This window comes from Artibeus jamaicensis, unplaced genomic scaffold (genome assembly GCF_021234435.1).
Source record: "Artibeus jamaicensis isolate MK-2021 breed Jamaican fruit bat unplaced genomic scaffold, CSHL_Jam_final contig_354, whole genome shotgun sequence".
Classification (NCBI taxonomy): Eukaryota; Metazoa; Chordata; class Mammalia; order Chiroptera; family Phyllostomidae; genus Artibeus; species Artibeus jamaicensis.
Window position 1 is genome coordinate 8008139 of NW_026521803.1, and position 16806 is coordinate 8024944.

At 36.9% G+C, this 16806-nt stretch overlaps 1 protein-coding gene across 1 annotated transcript in view; it reads left to right on the plus strand.

Annotated features, from left to right (window-relative positions):
* MIB1 (MIB E3 ubiquitin protein ligase 1) overlaps positions 1-16806 on the plus strand; it is a 128608-nt gene that overhangs the window by 53224 nt on the left and 58578 nt on the right. Inside the window, exon 10 of the mRNA XM_037161549.2 lies at positions 7722-7829. Coding sequence (XP_037017444.1) covers positions 7722-7829 — 108 coding nt within the window. The remainder of the gene's footprint in view (positions 1-7721; positions 7830-16806) is intronic.

The window sequence follows — 16806 nt, forward strand, 5'->3', positions numbered from 1 at the left end:
AGTTTTCTATTTTTATTATTTTAAATATATTTTATTGATTATGCCATTACAGTTGCCCCATTCCCCCCTTCATTCCCCTCCACCCTGCACACTCCCTCCCCACCATTCCCCCCTTTAGTTTATGTCCATGTGTCACAAGTTCTTTAAATTCTATATTTCCCATACTATTCTTGCCCCCCCCATTTTCTACCTACTGTCTATGGTACTTATTCTCTGTACTTTCTCCCACCTTCTCCTCCTCCCACTCCCCTGTTGCTAACCCTCCATGTGATCTCCATTTCTATGGTTCTGCTCCTGATCTAGCTTTCCTGTTAGTTTTCTTTTGTTTTAGGTATGGTTGTTAATAACTGTGAGTTTGCTGTCCTTTCATTGTTCATATTTTTTAACTCCTTTCTTAGATAAGTCCCTCCAACATTTCATACAATAAGGGCTTGGTGGTGATGCACTCCTTGAATTTGACCTTATCTGAGAAGCACTTTATCTGCCCTTCCATTCTAAATGAAAGCTTTGCTGGATAGAGCAATCTTGGATGTAGGTCTTTGGATTTCATGACTTGGAATACCTCTTTCCAGCCCCTTCTTGCCTGTAAGGTCTCTTTTGAGAAATCAGCTGACAGTCTGATGGGAACTCCTTTGTAGGTGACTGTCCCTTGCTGCTTCTAGGATTCTCTTCTTCATTTTAATTTTGGCTAATATAATGATAATGTGCCTTGGTGTGTTCCTTCTTGGGTCCACCTTCTTTGGGACTCTCTGAGCTTCCTGGATTTCCTGGAAGTCTATTTCCTTTGCCAGATTGGGGAAGTTTTCATTTATTATTTGTTCAAATAAGTTCTCCACTTGTTGCTGTTCCTTTTCTCCTTCTGGTACCCCTATAATTCGGATGTTAGAATGTTTAAAGATGTCCTGGAGGTTCCTAAGCCTCTCCTCATTTTTCTGAATTCTTGTTTCTTCATTGTTTTCTGTTTGTTCATTTTTTTCTTCCTTCTGGTCCACTCCATTGATTTGAGTCCCAGTTTCCTTCCCATCACTATTGGTTTCCTGTGCCTTTCCCTTCATTTCACTTAGTTTAGCCTTCATTTGTTCTTCTAATTTGTGACTATAGTCAACCAGTTCTGTGAGCATGCTGATCACCAGTGTTTTAAACTGTGCATCTGATAGGTTGGCTATCTCTTGGTTGCTTAGAAGTACTGGCTCTGGGGCTTTGAGCTTTTCTTCTCTTGAGTCATAATGTTTTGGTCTGTTTGCGCCTGTTTCGTATGAGGGGCAGAGCCCTAGGTGTTCACCAGGGCGGGGCAACCCAGTGGCTGGGTCGTGATGCTGTATGTGGGGGCGGGGTCAGAAAGGGGCAATGACACTTGTTCCACGCTCTCTCTTGGATTTTGGTCCCCTCTGCTGCTTCTTGTAAGCAAATTGGGCCCCTCTGGTGCAGATTCCAGGTGTGTGGGCCTGTGCACCCTCCAGAACCCTGTGGGTCTCTCCAACAAACTCTCTGTGGGCCTGGGAGCCTTTACCAGCACCTCTACCCCCAGAAGTTTTTTCAATTGGTGCTTTTAGGCTTTAATTCCCGGCGCTGAGGCCCTGGTTTGTGTGGTCTGGCTCACTGCTCGTTTTTTTTGCCTGGCTTATCTGCACACAAATGTGTGACCACGGTCAGCCAGCCGCCTTTCGCCCTCACTGGGTCTGTCTGTTGCCACCCCATACCTGAAATCTGCCAACTGCTGCTTGCGTGCCTGTTGGTCTGGCTGCTTTTTCCTGCACTGCCCTGCTCCCTCTTACCATTCTGGCTGAATGTTTCATTGTTGTTGGACTTCTATACAGTTCAATTTTCTATGTTTTGGTTGCATTTTTGTTACTAAAACTTTGTTGTCTTTAAACTTGGCTGTGTGAGGAGGCACAGTGTTTCCACCTACACCTCCATCTTGGCTGGAAGTGCTGTTTGTTTAGTTTTTTAGATTCCACATGTAAGTGAAATTATAGCATTTGTTTCTCTCTCTCTGACTTACTGAGCACAGTACCTTCTAGATTCATCTGTACTGTTGCAGATGGCAAGATTTCATTTTTTTATGGCTGAGTCATAATTTTATTGTATATGTTCACTACTTCCTTACCCATTCATCTGTTGATGGACACTTAAGTTGCTTCCATATCATGGCTTTTGTAAGTAATGCTGTATTGAACATATGGATGCATATGTGTTTTTGATTTAGTGTTTGGGGTTTCTTCAGGTAACGACTCAAGTAAAATTGCTGGATCATTCGTTATCTCTTATTATAGGCTTTGTGTTAGACTCCATTTTGTCTGGTGTAAGTATTGCTGCCCTAGATTTTTTTGTTAGTTTGATTTCATTTTCATGAACTGTCTTTTCCCATCTCTTTATTTTCAGTCTGCGTGTATCTTTTAATCTGAAGTGAGAGTCTTGTAGACGGCATAGTAAGGGTCTTGTTTGCTACCTAGTCAGCCATCATGTGTCTTTTGGTTGGAACATTTAATCCATTTGCATTTAAAGTATTTGGTGATGGGTAGTATTAATTGCCATTTTATTCATTTTTTAAAATCTCTTTTTCTTTCTTAAAGAGGATCTTTAACATTTCTTGTAATATTGATTTGGTGGTGATGAACTCCTTTAGCATTTTCTTGTCTGGGAAGATATTTCTCTGTCCTTTGATTCTAAATGATAAGTTTGCTGGGTAGAGTGATCTTGGTTGTAGGTACTTACTTTTCATCACTTTGAATATTTCTTGCCAGTCTTGTCTGGTGTGAAAACTTTGTATTGAAGAATCAGCTGACGGTCTTTGGGAGCTCCCTTGTAGGTAACTAACTGCTTTTCTCTTGCTGCTTTTAAGATTCTGTCGTTTAACCTTTTGCATGAATTATGACGTGCCTTGGTGTGGGTCTCTTTGGGTTCATCTTGTTTAGGACCTTCTGCGCTTCCTGAACTTGTATATTAATTCCCTTTATTGGATTAAGGAAGTTTTTTGTCATCTTTTTAATAGGTTTTCAATTTATTTGTCTTTTTCTTCTTCTTCCAGCACCTTCCTGATGTGGATGTTGGTATGCCTGAAGTTGTCCCAGAGGTTCCTTAAACTATTCTTATTTCTCTTTTTTTTTCTTCCTGTTCTGATTGGGTATTTTCTGCTTCCTTATCTTCCAAATATTTGATTTGATCCCTGCTTCATCTACTCTACTGTTGATTTCCTATAATATACTCATTTCAGTTCTAATCTTCATTCATGACTGGTTCTTTTTTTATGGTTTCTATCTATATATTTATGTTTTCTGTCTCTTTGTTGAAGTTCTTACTGAGTTCATCACTGAAATGCTAACTTTACTGAGCATCTTTATACCCAGGGTTTTAAACTCTGCATCTAGTAGATTGCTTGTCTCCATTTTATTTAGTTCTTTATCTGGAGATTTGTTCTGTTCTGTCATTTGGGACATGGTTCTTTGTCTCCTCATTTTGGCTGCCTCCCTCTTTGTTTCTATGTATTAGGTGGAGCTGCTGTTGGGATGTCTCGAAATCTTGGTAGAGTAGTCTAATGTCATAGGTGTCTTGTAAGGCCTTGTGGCCCCTTGAATGCTGTTGGCACCTCAGTGGGACGAATTTATACTCAAGCTAATCAGCTGCGAGGACTGACCACAACTACAGAGGAGTAGCTTCTGTGCCAGGGCTGACCCCATGCATGGCGCAGACTTGCTTCAGCAGGGCTTTGGTGCCCATTGAGTCTGCCCTTTGAGTATGTTTCTCCTAGAAGTGATTGAGTGATGCTCTGATGTGGTCTGAAGCTGTCCACTGGGTGTGTTGGCTCTAGGGCCTTCCCAGATGTGTAGGCTGAAATCATCTGCCTCTTGTGCTGAGCTTGGAGGTGCCTGTGAGAGGCCAAAGTGCAAACTGAAGCAGGCTGCCACTAGTGCTGGGCCTGGGACCACTTAGCAGAGGTACGGGGAACACCGAAGCAAGACACTGCTTGTTTGGGGTTTGTGAACCCTTGAGAGATTTTAGAAAAGTCTGGTAACCCTGGTTTTATAGTCTACTTTGTCTAGTATAAGTATTGCTACCCCAGCTTTTTTTCTTTTTCTTTTCCATGATACATATTTTTCTAATCCTTTAGTTTTAGTAATTGTGTCTTTTGATCTGAAATGAGTCTCATGTAGGCAGCATATATAAGGGTGTTTTAAAAAATTTTTGTTCTGCCACTCTGTGTCTTTTGAATGGAACACTTAGTCCATTTACACTTGAAGTAATTATTGATAGAAATGTATATTGCCAATTTATTAGTTTTCATACTAACTTTATAAGTGATTGGTCTACTACCTTTACTGTATGTTTGCCTTTGCCAGTGAGATTTATATACTTTCATATATTTTCTTATTTCTAGTTTTGGCCTTTTTTTTTCTTCACTAAAATACTCACTTTATCATTTCTTATAATGCCTGTTTATTGGTGATGAACTGCTTTAGCTTTTACTTATCTGGGAAACCATCTCCTTCAATTCCAAATGAGATAACCTTTCCAGGCAGAGTATTGTTGGTTGTTGGTTTTTCCTCTTCATCGTGTTGAATATATGTGCCACACCTTTATGTCCTGGAAAGTTTCTGTCAAAAAATCAGTTTATAGTGACTGATTTATATACATTCCCTTGTATATACCTAATTGTTTTTCTCTTGCTGTTTTTAAGATTCTTTCTTTAATTTTTAACAATTTAATTATAATGTGTCTTGGGCGTGGGTCTCTTTGTTCATCTTGTTCGGGACTCTCTGGCTTTCCTGGATTTCGATATCTGTTTTCTTTGTGAGGTTAGGGAAGTTTTTGGCCCTTATTTCTTCAAATAGAGTTTCTGTCCCTCTCCCTCTCTTTTCTTTCTGGGACCCCATAATTGATGTTAGTACTCTTGATGTTGTTCCAGAAGTCCCTTATGTTACTCTCAATTTTTGGAATTCTTTTTTCTTTTTTATCTTCTAGTTGGGTGATTTCCACTATCCTGTCTTTCTGATTGCTGATCTATTCTTCTGTATCATCTTACCTGCTTTTGTTTCCCTCAAGTATATATTTTTTCATTTCAGTTGTGTTATTCTTTAGTTCTGATAGGTTCTTTTCCACAATTCTTATGTTTGTTGGGATTCTCACTGATTTTATCCACTTTCCTGCAGAGTTTTTTAAGTACCTTTTTGACTATTTGAACTATGTATCTAGTAGACAGCTTATCTCTTCATTTAGTACTTTTTTCAGGGATTTTTGTCTTGTGTTTTTTTGTTTGCAACCTATTCTTTTGTCTCCTCATTTCGTCTGTATGTTTTTATGTATTAAGGAGATCAGCTATGTCTCCTGGCCTTCAAAAAGTGGGTTATTTAGAAGGTGCCCTGGGAGGCCCTGGGTTGAAATCCTTCTTTTTCATGAGAGCCAGGTGCTCCAGAGCTCTTCCTATGTGGACTAGTGTGGCCTCTTGTTGTGCTGTTGTCATACTGATAGATGAGGCTTGGCCCGGGCCTGGGTGGCTGAGGCCTGGCTGTGACTGTTGCAGTGTGCTGGTGTACAGGCAGGCCTTTGGTGTGACTCACCGCAAGTCTCAGCCTTGAATTGCAGACACACTGTTGTTTGCTGGTGCCAGTTGAGTCTGCCCACTGGGTATGGCTGAGCAGGAGCTGCTTTGGAGGGGTGCCAGCCTGGGTGAGTCCTCAGGTAAACATTAGGGTGGGTTTAGCAGTGTTAAAAAGTCTTAGTGGAGAGTGTCAGAAATGGGCCCGCCAATATCAGATCAGCTAGGTGGAAGGAGAGTAAAGAAAGGGAAATAAATGATGCCTACCACCACTTTTCATCCTGGATAAAGTTCCAACAGTTCCATGACCCTCCAGCACATTCCCTAAATTTAGTCAATGTATCACCTTTATGAATGGCCCAGGTGTTTTTTAAACTGCTGCTTCTGTGCTGGGACTCAGAAGGAGCACAGTTTTGATTTCCTACAGTCCTTTGTCTCTCCAAAAGTAAGTGCCGCTGGTTTTCAAAGCCAGATGTATATAGGGGCTCCTCTTCCTGGTGCACATTCTGTGGGCTGGGCTCAGACCCCTTGCTCTTTGTGGGGGACCTCTTTGGTTGTGATATCTCTCCCACTTGTGGGCCAGCACAAGAAGTGGTTGTTTCGTGGGTGCCAACTCAACTTAGTCTCTACTCCTCCTGCCCATCTCAGTGTAGCTTTTTCTTTATATCTGTAGCTGCGGAAAAGTCTTTCATGACATTCTCAGAGATGGTTGTTATATATGTAGTCGTAGTTTTGGTGTCAGTGAGAGGTGGTGAACTCAGGGTCTTCCTACTCTGTCATCTGGAACCTGAAAGCCAAGACATTTTCTCTTGAATGCCAGTTTACTTTATCTGAAATGTTCTTTGCTTGGTACACTGTCCTTGCAACAAATTGTGTGTCTGGATCACCAATTCAGTCTTCCCATCACTTCTTTTCCTTTTTCTTTTATTTTTTTGAATTTCATTTTGTCCTTTTTTTGGTATTCGAGGTCTTTGTCAAATCTCTGATCCTTAGTTTCCATTCATATCTAATGTTGAAAAGCTGATTGGTAGCTGTTTTTACTTATAGAACTTGCTGACTGACTTTGCATTATGGTGATTGTGTGTATATAGAATTTTTTGGAACTCCAAATGCCACCCTGTAGGGGTCTGTTTCCTATGGGCGTTAAGTTGTTTGAGGAAAGAAACCTCCTTTTTCCTGTCTGTAGCCTAGGTGCATGGCTGCTAATGCTCTGTCCTTGGGTGCAAGGAATGGGCCTGCCCGGAGTGTGGCCATTGCACATCAGATGTATATTTGGAATCCCTGTTGTTAGCTCTCCCATGTGCTTGCATTTGTAGACTTTGAGTTTGTTGGGGGTTCTCAAGCTTTGTCTTCCTCTTCTATGTAAAGTCAATTAAAAAATTTCTATCTGCTATCTCTTTTTCAAAAACGTGTTGCTTTTTCTTGTTTTTTGATGTTACCTCTCCCTTTCCCCCTGTCTTTATGGCTTTTTATGTTGTAAATTACTTTATGGATCTTTTTAGTATGGTCTCAGGAGGGACAGGATATAAATATATCTGGTCAGGATATAAATTTTAATTGCTTTTTATGGTTTTGTGGATGGGAATATATGAGGTAGGATTAAGGCATTGTAATTACTTTTGGGTATGTTCATGGGTAAGGTATACATTTACACAACATCTGAAGTATAGACAAGGTTGGAAATTACTGCTGTAGGATAGCAGTATATAGCTACCCTGGTAATTCATTTATGTATATCCTCATGGTAGTTTGCTTATAATTGGTATTCAGTTGTTGAATTAAAAATATTTACACTGTAGTAGACTGTTTTTTTCTAAAAATTTTCATTTCACCTCATTGCTTTTTTTCATTGAAATATGCTCTGAGTTTTATTAATTCAGATAGAAGTATATACACAAAACTAATGTAACTAACTTTTCTTCATCCCCCCTTTCTTTTTCAAGTTTGTAGGTTGCTAAATAGTTCTTTCATAGCTCTTCGAAAAACCGGAACTTTCATTTTAAAAAGTGCCTGCCTGCATTCCTTCTTTTAATAAGGGAAAACAGTTTCTGGTAATTGGTTCTAGGCTATATGGAACACAAATTATTTTTATAGAGTCGTATAGTGTGCCAAATTTAAAACCTCACTACATGTACATATTAGCTCTTTCTGATTTGTGATATTTCTTCATTCTTTTTTTAAAATTTAGGTAAATGGACAATGTGCTGGCCATACAGCTATGCAAGCTGCTAGTCAGAATGGACATGTCGACATTTTGAAATTACTTTTGAAACAGAATGTGGATGTAGAAGCAGAGGTAATTAAACTAAGCTTAAAAAATATTTTAAGTAAAACTGTCCTAGAAATGGTACTTCTGTAGGAGAAGATGTATTGTTTTGATACTTGAAATTTAATAATGACCTAAGGCTTTTCTCATTGAAAAAAAATGGACAAAAAACAACTTGAAGCATTTCTTGTTTTTCTGTGACCCCATCAGTACTCTTGACAATAGTCCCAACTGCTGTTGGAAGCCCAGTAATGTTCCATTCAAGAATTATACTGCAAAGTTGAGGGCAGGAGACTGTAAATCATGTGTATCAAGATTTTTCATGACTGACACTCAAGAGACCTTTATTATGTTCTTTTTCCTCATAAGTGAACCTGTATTAGACTTTGTTTAGTCTTATTGTTTCTTGATCTTAATGTATATCCTTGAAGATTTTGCAGTGCATGGTTATCATTCTATATGTTTATTTATGCTTAATTTAATTTAGAGTATATTCTCATTAATGAAAAATAAAAATTTTGTACTATCATTGGTGGAATTTCAGTTGAGAATCTATATGGGTCATGTGAAAGATGGCTTCCTTTGTTATAATTAACTATAACCTCATTTCTAAAAAGATATTAGAATTACATTTCTTTCAGTCTAGTGCAATATTACTCTTTTTTTAAATTTTAATTGTTGTTCAGGTACAGTTTTCTGTCTTTTACTCCCATCCCAGCCCACCCACCCAGTCCTTTCCCCTCCCTCCTATTTCCACCCCCCCCCCTAGTTTTTGTCCATGTAGTGCAGTATTATTTAGGAATAAGTAAAATTCTTTCAAAGTTACACTAGGCAGAATGTTGCAGTTTTGTTCAAATGAAATTCTCATATTAGCATATTAGATGTCTATAAACTATATGATGTCTTTATGAATGAGATTATATAATTTGATTTTGTTTTTACAGTAGTAATTTTTAAGTCACATCATTCTTGGTTGTGAATTTAGGAACCCAGTATGTGTTACAATGTTTTTTGGAAATGCAAGAAATACTTAATTTAAATTTAGCATTTTGTAAGTGACAGGCAGTTATTTTATTTTGTTATTTTGTTTTAGTTTGGCCTATGGACTATCCATTTTTTAATTTAATGAATTTAGAATGTACAGTAGTGACAGCTACTAAAATATAAAAGCCCTTTTGATTATAGCTAATAAGGCAAGAAGCTGAAAAACCAATTTTTTTGGTCTACCTTTGAAAAAGTATGGTTTCTGATTCAGAAATTTAATTAAATTAATTAAATTCAGAATTTAAATATTAAACCTGGAAACATAGATACTATCCATAAATTTGTGTTTCTAAATATTTCTTGTTCACGTGAGAGGCTAGCTGTTCAGAATAGGGTGCTGTGGCTGTGGGGTTGGGAACAAAGTTGGCACTGTTTTTCAGGAATAGGCTTCTTTTTGCCTTAATTAAACTCAAATACAAAACAAACGGTTAGCTAATACTATAAACATGGTAGTGTTGGAGTTGGAATGAGGCATAGTAGGCTCAGTGTTTGTAAATAATTTATCTTTCAATTTGAAAACTATGTTATGAGAACAAGGAAATACATGTGGACTTCTACCACATGTATTAGATTCTCCTCATTTGTATTTCCATTCCATGAATTTTCTATTTTAAAAACCATTGTAGGCATATGTAACTGCTAGAAATAATGTGAAAAAGGAATATTTATACAGGTTAAATTAATAACATAACTTCCCAATTTATAAAAGAAAAACTACATTTAAAAACAGGTTAAAATATAAACACATTTTATCACCTAAGACTAAAACAAAAATTCATCAGTCTCATTTTTCTAGAATATAAGAAGTGACATTATCTATTATAAACAGCAATGTAATTTGTTAAAAACATTGGTTTTCAGTTGGGGACAATCTTGATGGACACAACTCCTTGCGGGGGTGGAGGAGTACTTCTGGAGCCTAATGGGTAGAGAGTAAGGATGCCACTAAACATCCTGCAGCGCACAGGACAGCTTCCACAATAAAGCATTATCTAGCCCGAAATGCCAGTAGTTCTAAAGTTAAGAAACCCTGCTTTAAAAGATGGAGAAAATAGTTAATTTTGTAAATGCATTTAAATTTGTGGTTCATCATTTTCCATCTTGTTTATAAAGTAATTTGAAATTATTGGAAATTTTCCACATTTATAGAGATAGAATAGTATAATGAATCCTGTATACCCAGTGCCCCAGTGGCCAGTTTTGTCTTACTGTACCCTTTACTCTCACTCCTCCACTGACTTATATTGAAGCAGTTATACATTTCATCTGTAAATATTTTAGTATGTATCCTAAAAGATAAGTATTCTTTAAAAAAAACCTATGTCATACCTTTAATATACCTAAAAACAATTGTTAGGGTCTTTGAAAATGTAATTTTATTAAAAGTTTTGAGGTTAGCTAAAAAATGAGAATAATATGTTTCTTTTCTAGTTGTCTCATTCTGCAGTTTTTAAAAAATTGCATGAGGAAGCGGACTCAAGATAGTGCACATCAGGAGTCACAAACTAGCCTACAGGCCAAATCCAGACTCCATTTGTATTCTGTAGTTTATTAGAATACAATACACTCATTTATGTGTTGTCTGTGGCTGCTTTCATGATAAAACTGCAGAGTTGAGTAGTTGCATAATTGTGACAAGAAACCACATGGCTTGTAAAACCTAAAATGCTTACTTTCTGGCCCTTCACAGGAAGTTTTCTGGACCCTAGTATTGATAATTATTGCAGATTTTTCAATTGCTTTAAGGTGTTATCAAATAAAATTATTTTTCTGTATCACACATTTTGAATATGTGATAAGATAGTTTTCCTGTTTCTTTTCTTAGTGAAAACTCAAAGAGCTACTTTGTTTCCAAGAGCTACTTTGGTTATCTCCATGTGTGACCTACTGAGAGAGTAGGATTACATTGATTCCTTCTTAATATATAGGTAAAGGCACCAACGTCTGTGAGATTGATCTGGGTGAGCTAATTTTGGATTCTTGAGGAACTTGGTCTTTTTTTTCCTATTGATGAAGTATAATAGTTAAAGGTATGGAGGTGTGAATGGAGGACCAGTTTGAAAAAGTATGTCCTTTAAAATAAGTTTTCAAATATATACTGAAGTAATCAGGAAATTTGGGTTGGTTTTATCATTTAAAGTTAATGAAAACTGTTTTTGAATGGAGAGGATTAATAGTATGGAACAATACTAGACTTTGTCAAAAAACCCATTTGGTATTGGACAAAAGGTTTAATTTATATAAGCTTCAATTTTCTCATTTATGATAACTTAAAGGATTGGGGCGTGGAGTTAGGGAAATAATTAAGATAATGTTTATAGTTTATAACACCATGGGAATTTAAGGTGTTGTTATTACCTGTATTTGAGCATTCCTACTACCCATTTATTTCTTTCCAACTGATGGAAGTTAGTAGTTTCTCTAGAAACAGATGCTAATTCTGTCTGATTCTGCTTATCTAGTTAATGACAAGAAAACTGTAGAAAAATTTTATTTAGCTGAAAAGCTGTGAAGGAATGGGCAGATGGACTTCAAATTAGTCAGTTTAAGGAAATTATTTTCTAAAAACAATTCAGGACTCAGAATAATAACTTCCAAAATGGCTCTAAGACTTGGTGTACATAGTTCCTGGGGATGTATGTTAATTCAGGTCCTAGCCAGAGCAATAAGGCAAAAAGTAAGGTAATAAAAGTCATCCACATTTGAAAGGAGAAGTAAAATTATCTCTGCAGATGATATAATTTTACATGTAGAAAACCCTTAAGAACTAATTAAGAAATTCAGCTAAGTAGCAGGATACAAAGTCAACTCACAAAAGTCAGTTGTTCTGTACACGAACAATGAACAATCTGTAGAAGACATAGGAACATAACTCCATTTACCATAGCATGAAAAAGAATAAAATACTTAGGAATTAATTTAACCAAGGAGGTGAAAGACTTGTACAGTGAAAACTCTAAATTATTGCTGAAAGAGATCAAAGGAGAGTTAAGGAAATAGAAACATATCTCGTGTTCATGAGTTGGAAGAATTAATATTGTTAAGATGTCTGTACTGCCAGAGTGATATGGATATTCAGTGCAATGCCTGTCAAGATCCCAGTGATGATTTTTGTTTTTGCATAAATAGAAAAATTGATCCTGAAATTCAGTATGTCATCTCAAGGTACCCCATAGCCAAAACTATCTTGAAAAAAAAATTCAGAAAACTCTTCTGTTTCAAAACTTATTAAAAAGCTACAGTAATTAAAACACTGTGGTCCTGACATAAAGACAGGCATATAAACCAATGGAATAATATAACAAGCCCAGAAATAAACCTTTGCATATTTGGTTAAATAATTTTTGACCAGAATGCAAAGACCACCCAATGGGGAATGGACAGTCTTCTCAACAAATAGTGTTGGAAAAACCATGTACAAAAGAATGAAGTTGGACTTTTACCTAACATTGCATATAAAATTAACCCAAAATAGATCAAAGGCCTAAATTTAAGAGTGAAAAGTATAAAATTTTTAGAAGAAAACATAAGGTAAAGCTCACACATTAGATTTGGCAATGATTCGTTGGGTGTGACACTGAAAGCACAGTAAACAAAAGAAGAAATGTACTAATTGCATTTAATGAAAATTAAAAACTTTGGTGCACCAAAGTATAATAATAGTAAAGAGGCAACCTACAGAATAGGGAAAAATATTGGCAAGTCATATATCTGATAAGGGATTGATATCTAGACTATATAGAGAATTTAAAACTCAACAATAAAAAAATAACCCGATTCAAATATCAAAGGTTTTGAATAGACATTTTTCCAAAGAAGATATGTAGATGGCGACTTCCAGTCAAGATGGACGTGTAGGTAAACACACCTTGTCTCTTTGCACAACCATAGAAAAAAAATACAACTAGGCTACAAAACAAACGAAACAAATGTTACCCAGAATTGTCAGAAATCGAGCTGAATGGAAGTCCGACAGCCATGGATTTACAGAAGCCACATTTATCCAGATGGGTAGGAGCAGCAGAGATGCGGAGTAGCATGAGGAGGTGTGGAGAGGTGGGGAGGAATGGAGAGGTGGAGAGGCACAGAGTGGCAGAAACATGGCTGGGCAGTCACACTTCCCTGTGTGGTGACAAAAACCAGGAGGGACAACTTGGGAGTGAGAGAGCCCAGCCCCTCTCCCCAACTTGGGAGAGAAATAGCCCAGGGTTCTAGTGCCAGGAGAATAAGTCCCCATAACTTCTGGCTATAAAAACCAGAGGTGGGTGGAGTGGCAGAAGAAGCTGTGGGATTCTCAAGAGATTCTTCTTAAAGGGCTCTCAATGGACTTAAAACACACAGACCCACCCCCTCTGGGATTCAGCACCAGGGCAACAGCTGGAAGGGCACCAGTGACATGGGAGAAAGTGAAGTGACTGGCAATAAGGTGAGTGCCAGGAGACAGCTTCCTCCCAGGCAAAATCCCAGAGGCCAGTGGCCTTGTCCCCTCTCTGAGCCCCACCCCACCTGAGAGCAACAGAATGGTGATTACCTGAGGCTTCGCCCAATACAACTTACAGGGGTACTTTTCTGAAATAGACCATGTACTAAAACAGGGAGTCAAAGCAGGTCAAATCAGTTGGGCTTTTACCTAACATTGCATATAAAATGTAGTAAAGATGTAAATGTACGTCAGACCATAACATTCCTAAAGAAAACTTAGGCAGTAAAATCTCTGTCATTTCTCTAAACAGTATTTTTTTATGTATATTTCTTTGGGCAAGGGAAATAAAGGAAAAAAAATAAACAAATGGGACTACATCAAACTAAAACTTTTTTTGCATAGCAAAGGAAACCATCAACAAAACAGACAATGCACTAAATGGGAAAATTCACCAATGTATGGACATTCACGAATGTATCAGTCATGAATGTATCATTCACCAATGATACATTTGATAAAGGGTTAATACCCAAAATTTATAAAGAACTCATACAGCCCAGCACCAGAAGAAACCTAAACAATCCAATTAAAAAATGGTGGAGAGCCCAAATAGACACTTGTCCAAAGAGAATATATGGATGACCAATAGACATATAAAAAGATGCTCATCTTCACCAATCATCAGAGAAATGCAAATTAAAACCCCAATGAGCTATCACCTCACACCTGTTAGAATGGCTATTACCAACAAATCAACAAACAAGTGTAAGCAAGGATGTGGAGAAAAGGTAACCCTCATGCACTGTTTGTGGGAATGTAGATTGGTACAGCTGCTATGGAAAACAGTATTGAGGGTACTCAAAAAATTAAAAATGGATCTGCCTTATGACCCAGTGCTTCCACCTCTGGGCATATATCTAGAGAAACCCAGAACATTAATTTGAAAAGATGTACACCCATATGTTCATTGCAGCATTATTTGCAATAGCCAAGCTATGGAAGCAACCCAAGTGCCTGTCAACAGGCAAGTCAGTAAAAAAGTGGCAGTATGTATATATAATGGAATATTACTGGGCCCTAAAATGATTGAGACTTTATTTTTTGTGATAGTATGGATAGACCTAGTGTGTATTATGCTATGTGAAATAGGCCAAAGAAAGACAAATAGCATATGATTTCTCATATGTATAGAATCTAAAGAACAAAATAAATAAAATAGATAACAGACTCATTAGTAAAAAAACAGACTGATGGTTGCAAGAGGCAAGGAGGTTCTGGAAGACTGAGGGAAAAAGGTGAGCGGGTTGAGCAGTACAGCTTGATAGTTTCAAAATAGTCATGGAATGTAAAGTACATCATAGGGAATTTAGTCAATAATATTGTAACTATGGTGCTGATTCAGTACTGGAAATATCTGGGGAACACTTTGTAAAGTATATGATTGTCTAATGAGTATGCTGTACATCTGAAACTAACACAAAATAATGTTAATTGTACTGTTATTGAAAATAAAACTTTTAAAAAAAGTTTTGCCCTGGCTGGTCTGGCCCAGTGGACTGAGTGCCAGCTTGCTGACCACAGGGTCACCAGTTCGATTTCCAGTCAGGACACATGCCTGGGTTGTGGGTCAGGTCCCCAGTAGGGGGCACACAAGATGCAACCACACATTGATATTTCTCTCCCTCTCTTTCCCTTCCCCTCCCTCTAAAAAAAAGTAAATGAAATTTTTTTTAGAAAGTAAGAGTTTTGTTCTTTACATAGTAAAGTTACATTAGAGAGTTTTAAACATAAATTTTTATGTTTTATGGAGAGGGGAGAGAATTGTTTGTTGTGTGAAGAGTAGATTGGGGTAAGAATAAAATGAAGGCAGGGTGAGCTATGGCAATAGGTCAGGTGAGTGAGAATGGAGGCTTGAATGAACGAGTGATGGGATTGTAAAAGAGACAGTAGATAATGAGCATAACTTGAGTAAAAACCATAGAATTTGGTGCTTGCATACAGGGGTTCAGGGTAAGCAGACCTACAGATAGTAATATTGTTAAATTTTCAGTCTGTGGCTCCATCAGCTAAGATAGGGAAGACCGGAAAAAGAGCAGGTTTTGGAGGGCTGAGAGAAAAAAGAAGGGGCAAGAGGTAGAAAGAACCAAGATCAGTTTTAGATTTAATTTGCAGCCCCTTTACTAATCCTTTTAGGTAACCTAGGAGGTCAGTTATAACATTGTCTTTCAAGATCTTATTTGGTGCCAGTATCAGAGACAGAATAATGAGCTATATGTTTTAGGTATATTTGGAATACTTAAGATGAATTCAACAGAAAGCCAAAAAAATCTGTAAGTTAAGGTCTTTGTACAACCTGAAGTATTCTTCATAAACTAGAAGGAAAACCTGGAAATAAATTTAATTGTTGTTTTCTGCTAATGTATATGTATTTTCCAAATTCTTTAAATTTTTATTTGTATTTCCTTTTGATATATATATATATATATATATATATATATATATTTATTTATTTATATTTAGGGCTTTAAATTCTTTAGTTTTTATATATAAATTGTTGATGGCACCTGCATAAAAGTTTCAGTAGTTTTCCAAAACCATAAATACATGGTACAGTTTATAGTTTGTTTTTATTCAGTGGATGTTAGCGATTGATTTTCTTTTTAACGGAAGGAGTACCAATAGATAGACCTAAAAATTGTAACAAAATAAATTCAGATTGGAGGTTAGTAAGATCTTAAGTCTAAGATTCTGAAATACTGAAATATATTACTAGAAGTTAGTTACAAATTTTTTTGTAAGAAACATCTTTATTTTTTTCTGAGATGTTTAAATATAATGATGCTGAGAGGCGCTTGTTGCATCTTAAATCTTTCATGTGGTGTTTGCAAGTTTCTTTATGGTCAAAGTAGACGGGTCACAAAAACTCCTAACCTGGTTTAGCTGGAATGTGTAAAGTGGAAGTACTCCTGAGTCGTGGTTTGCTGCCTTTTCAAGAATGGTTTTCAAATCTTTGTGTACTTCTACATGAGTAGTTTTACTTTTAATAAATACCTGCTTGAGAAAATATGCAAAAACCAAAAACTGTTTTGAATTTAGCAACTGTGTTGAGTGAACTATTTGTTTTAAATGTATTTACCACTACAGTACTTATCTGCGTTAACTTTGGAAAATAGTCCAAATAATAGATTTTCAAATTACTTGCAAAAATTAGTCCACCAGAGGCCAGAATCATGGGTTAGGAACAACTAGAGAAAGACTTAGAGCTACTTACTTGGTGTTAAAATTTGAGTATGGAATAAAGACAGTAAGTACCCTTTTAATACCCTTCTCCATCTGCATCTGGTAGTGTAATGAGACTTCTTTTCGGTATGGACTGTGTGTGTGTGTAATCTTCATGGGCAGGACAGGCATTTTTTTCCTCTTTAAAAAGTTGTTACATTTGAAAAAAGAAATTAAGCAATTGGGTCTTTGTCTGCCTCTCATCTCCTCAGAAATATGCTTGTTATTGCCCTGGCTGATGTGGCTCAGTGGATTGAGTGC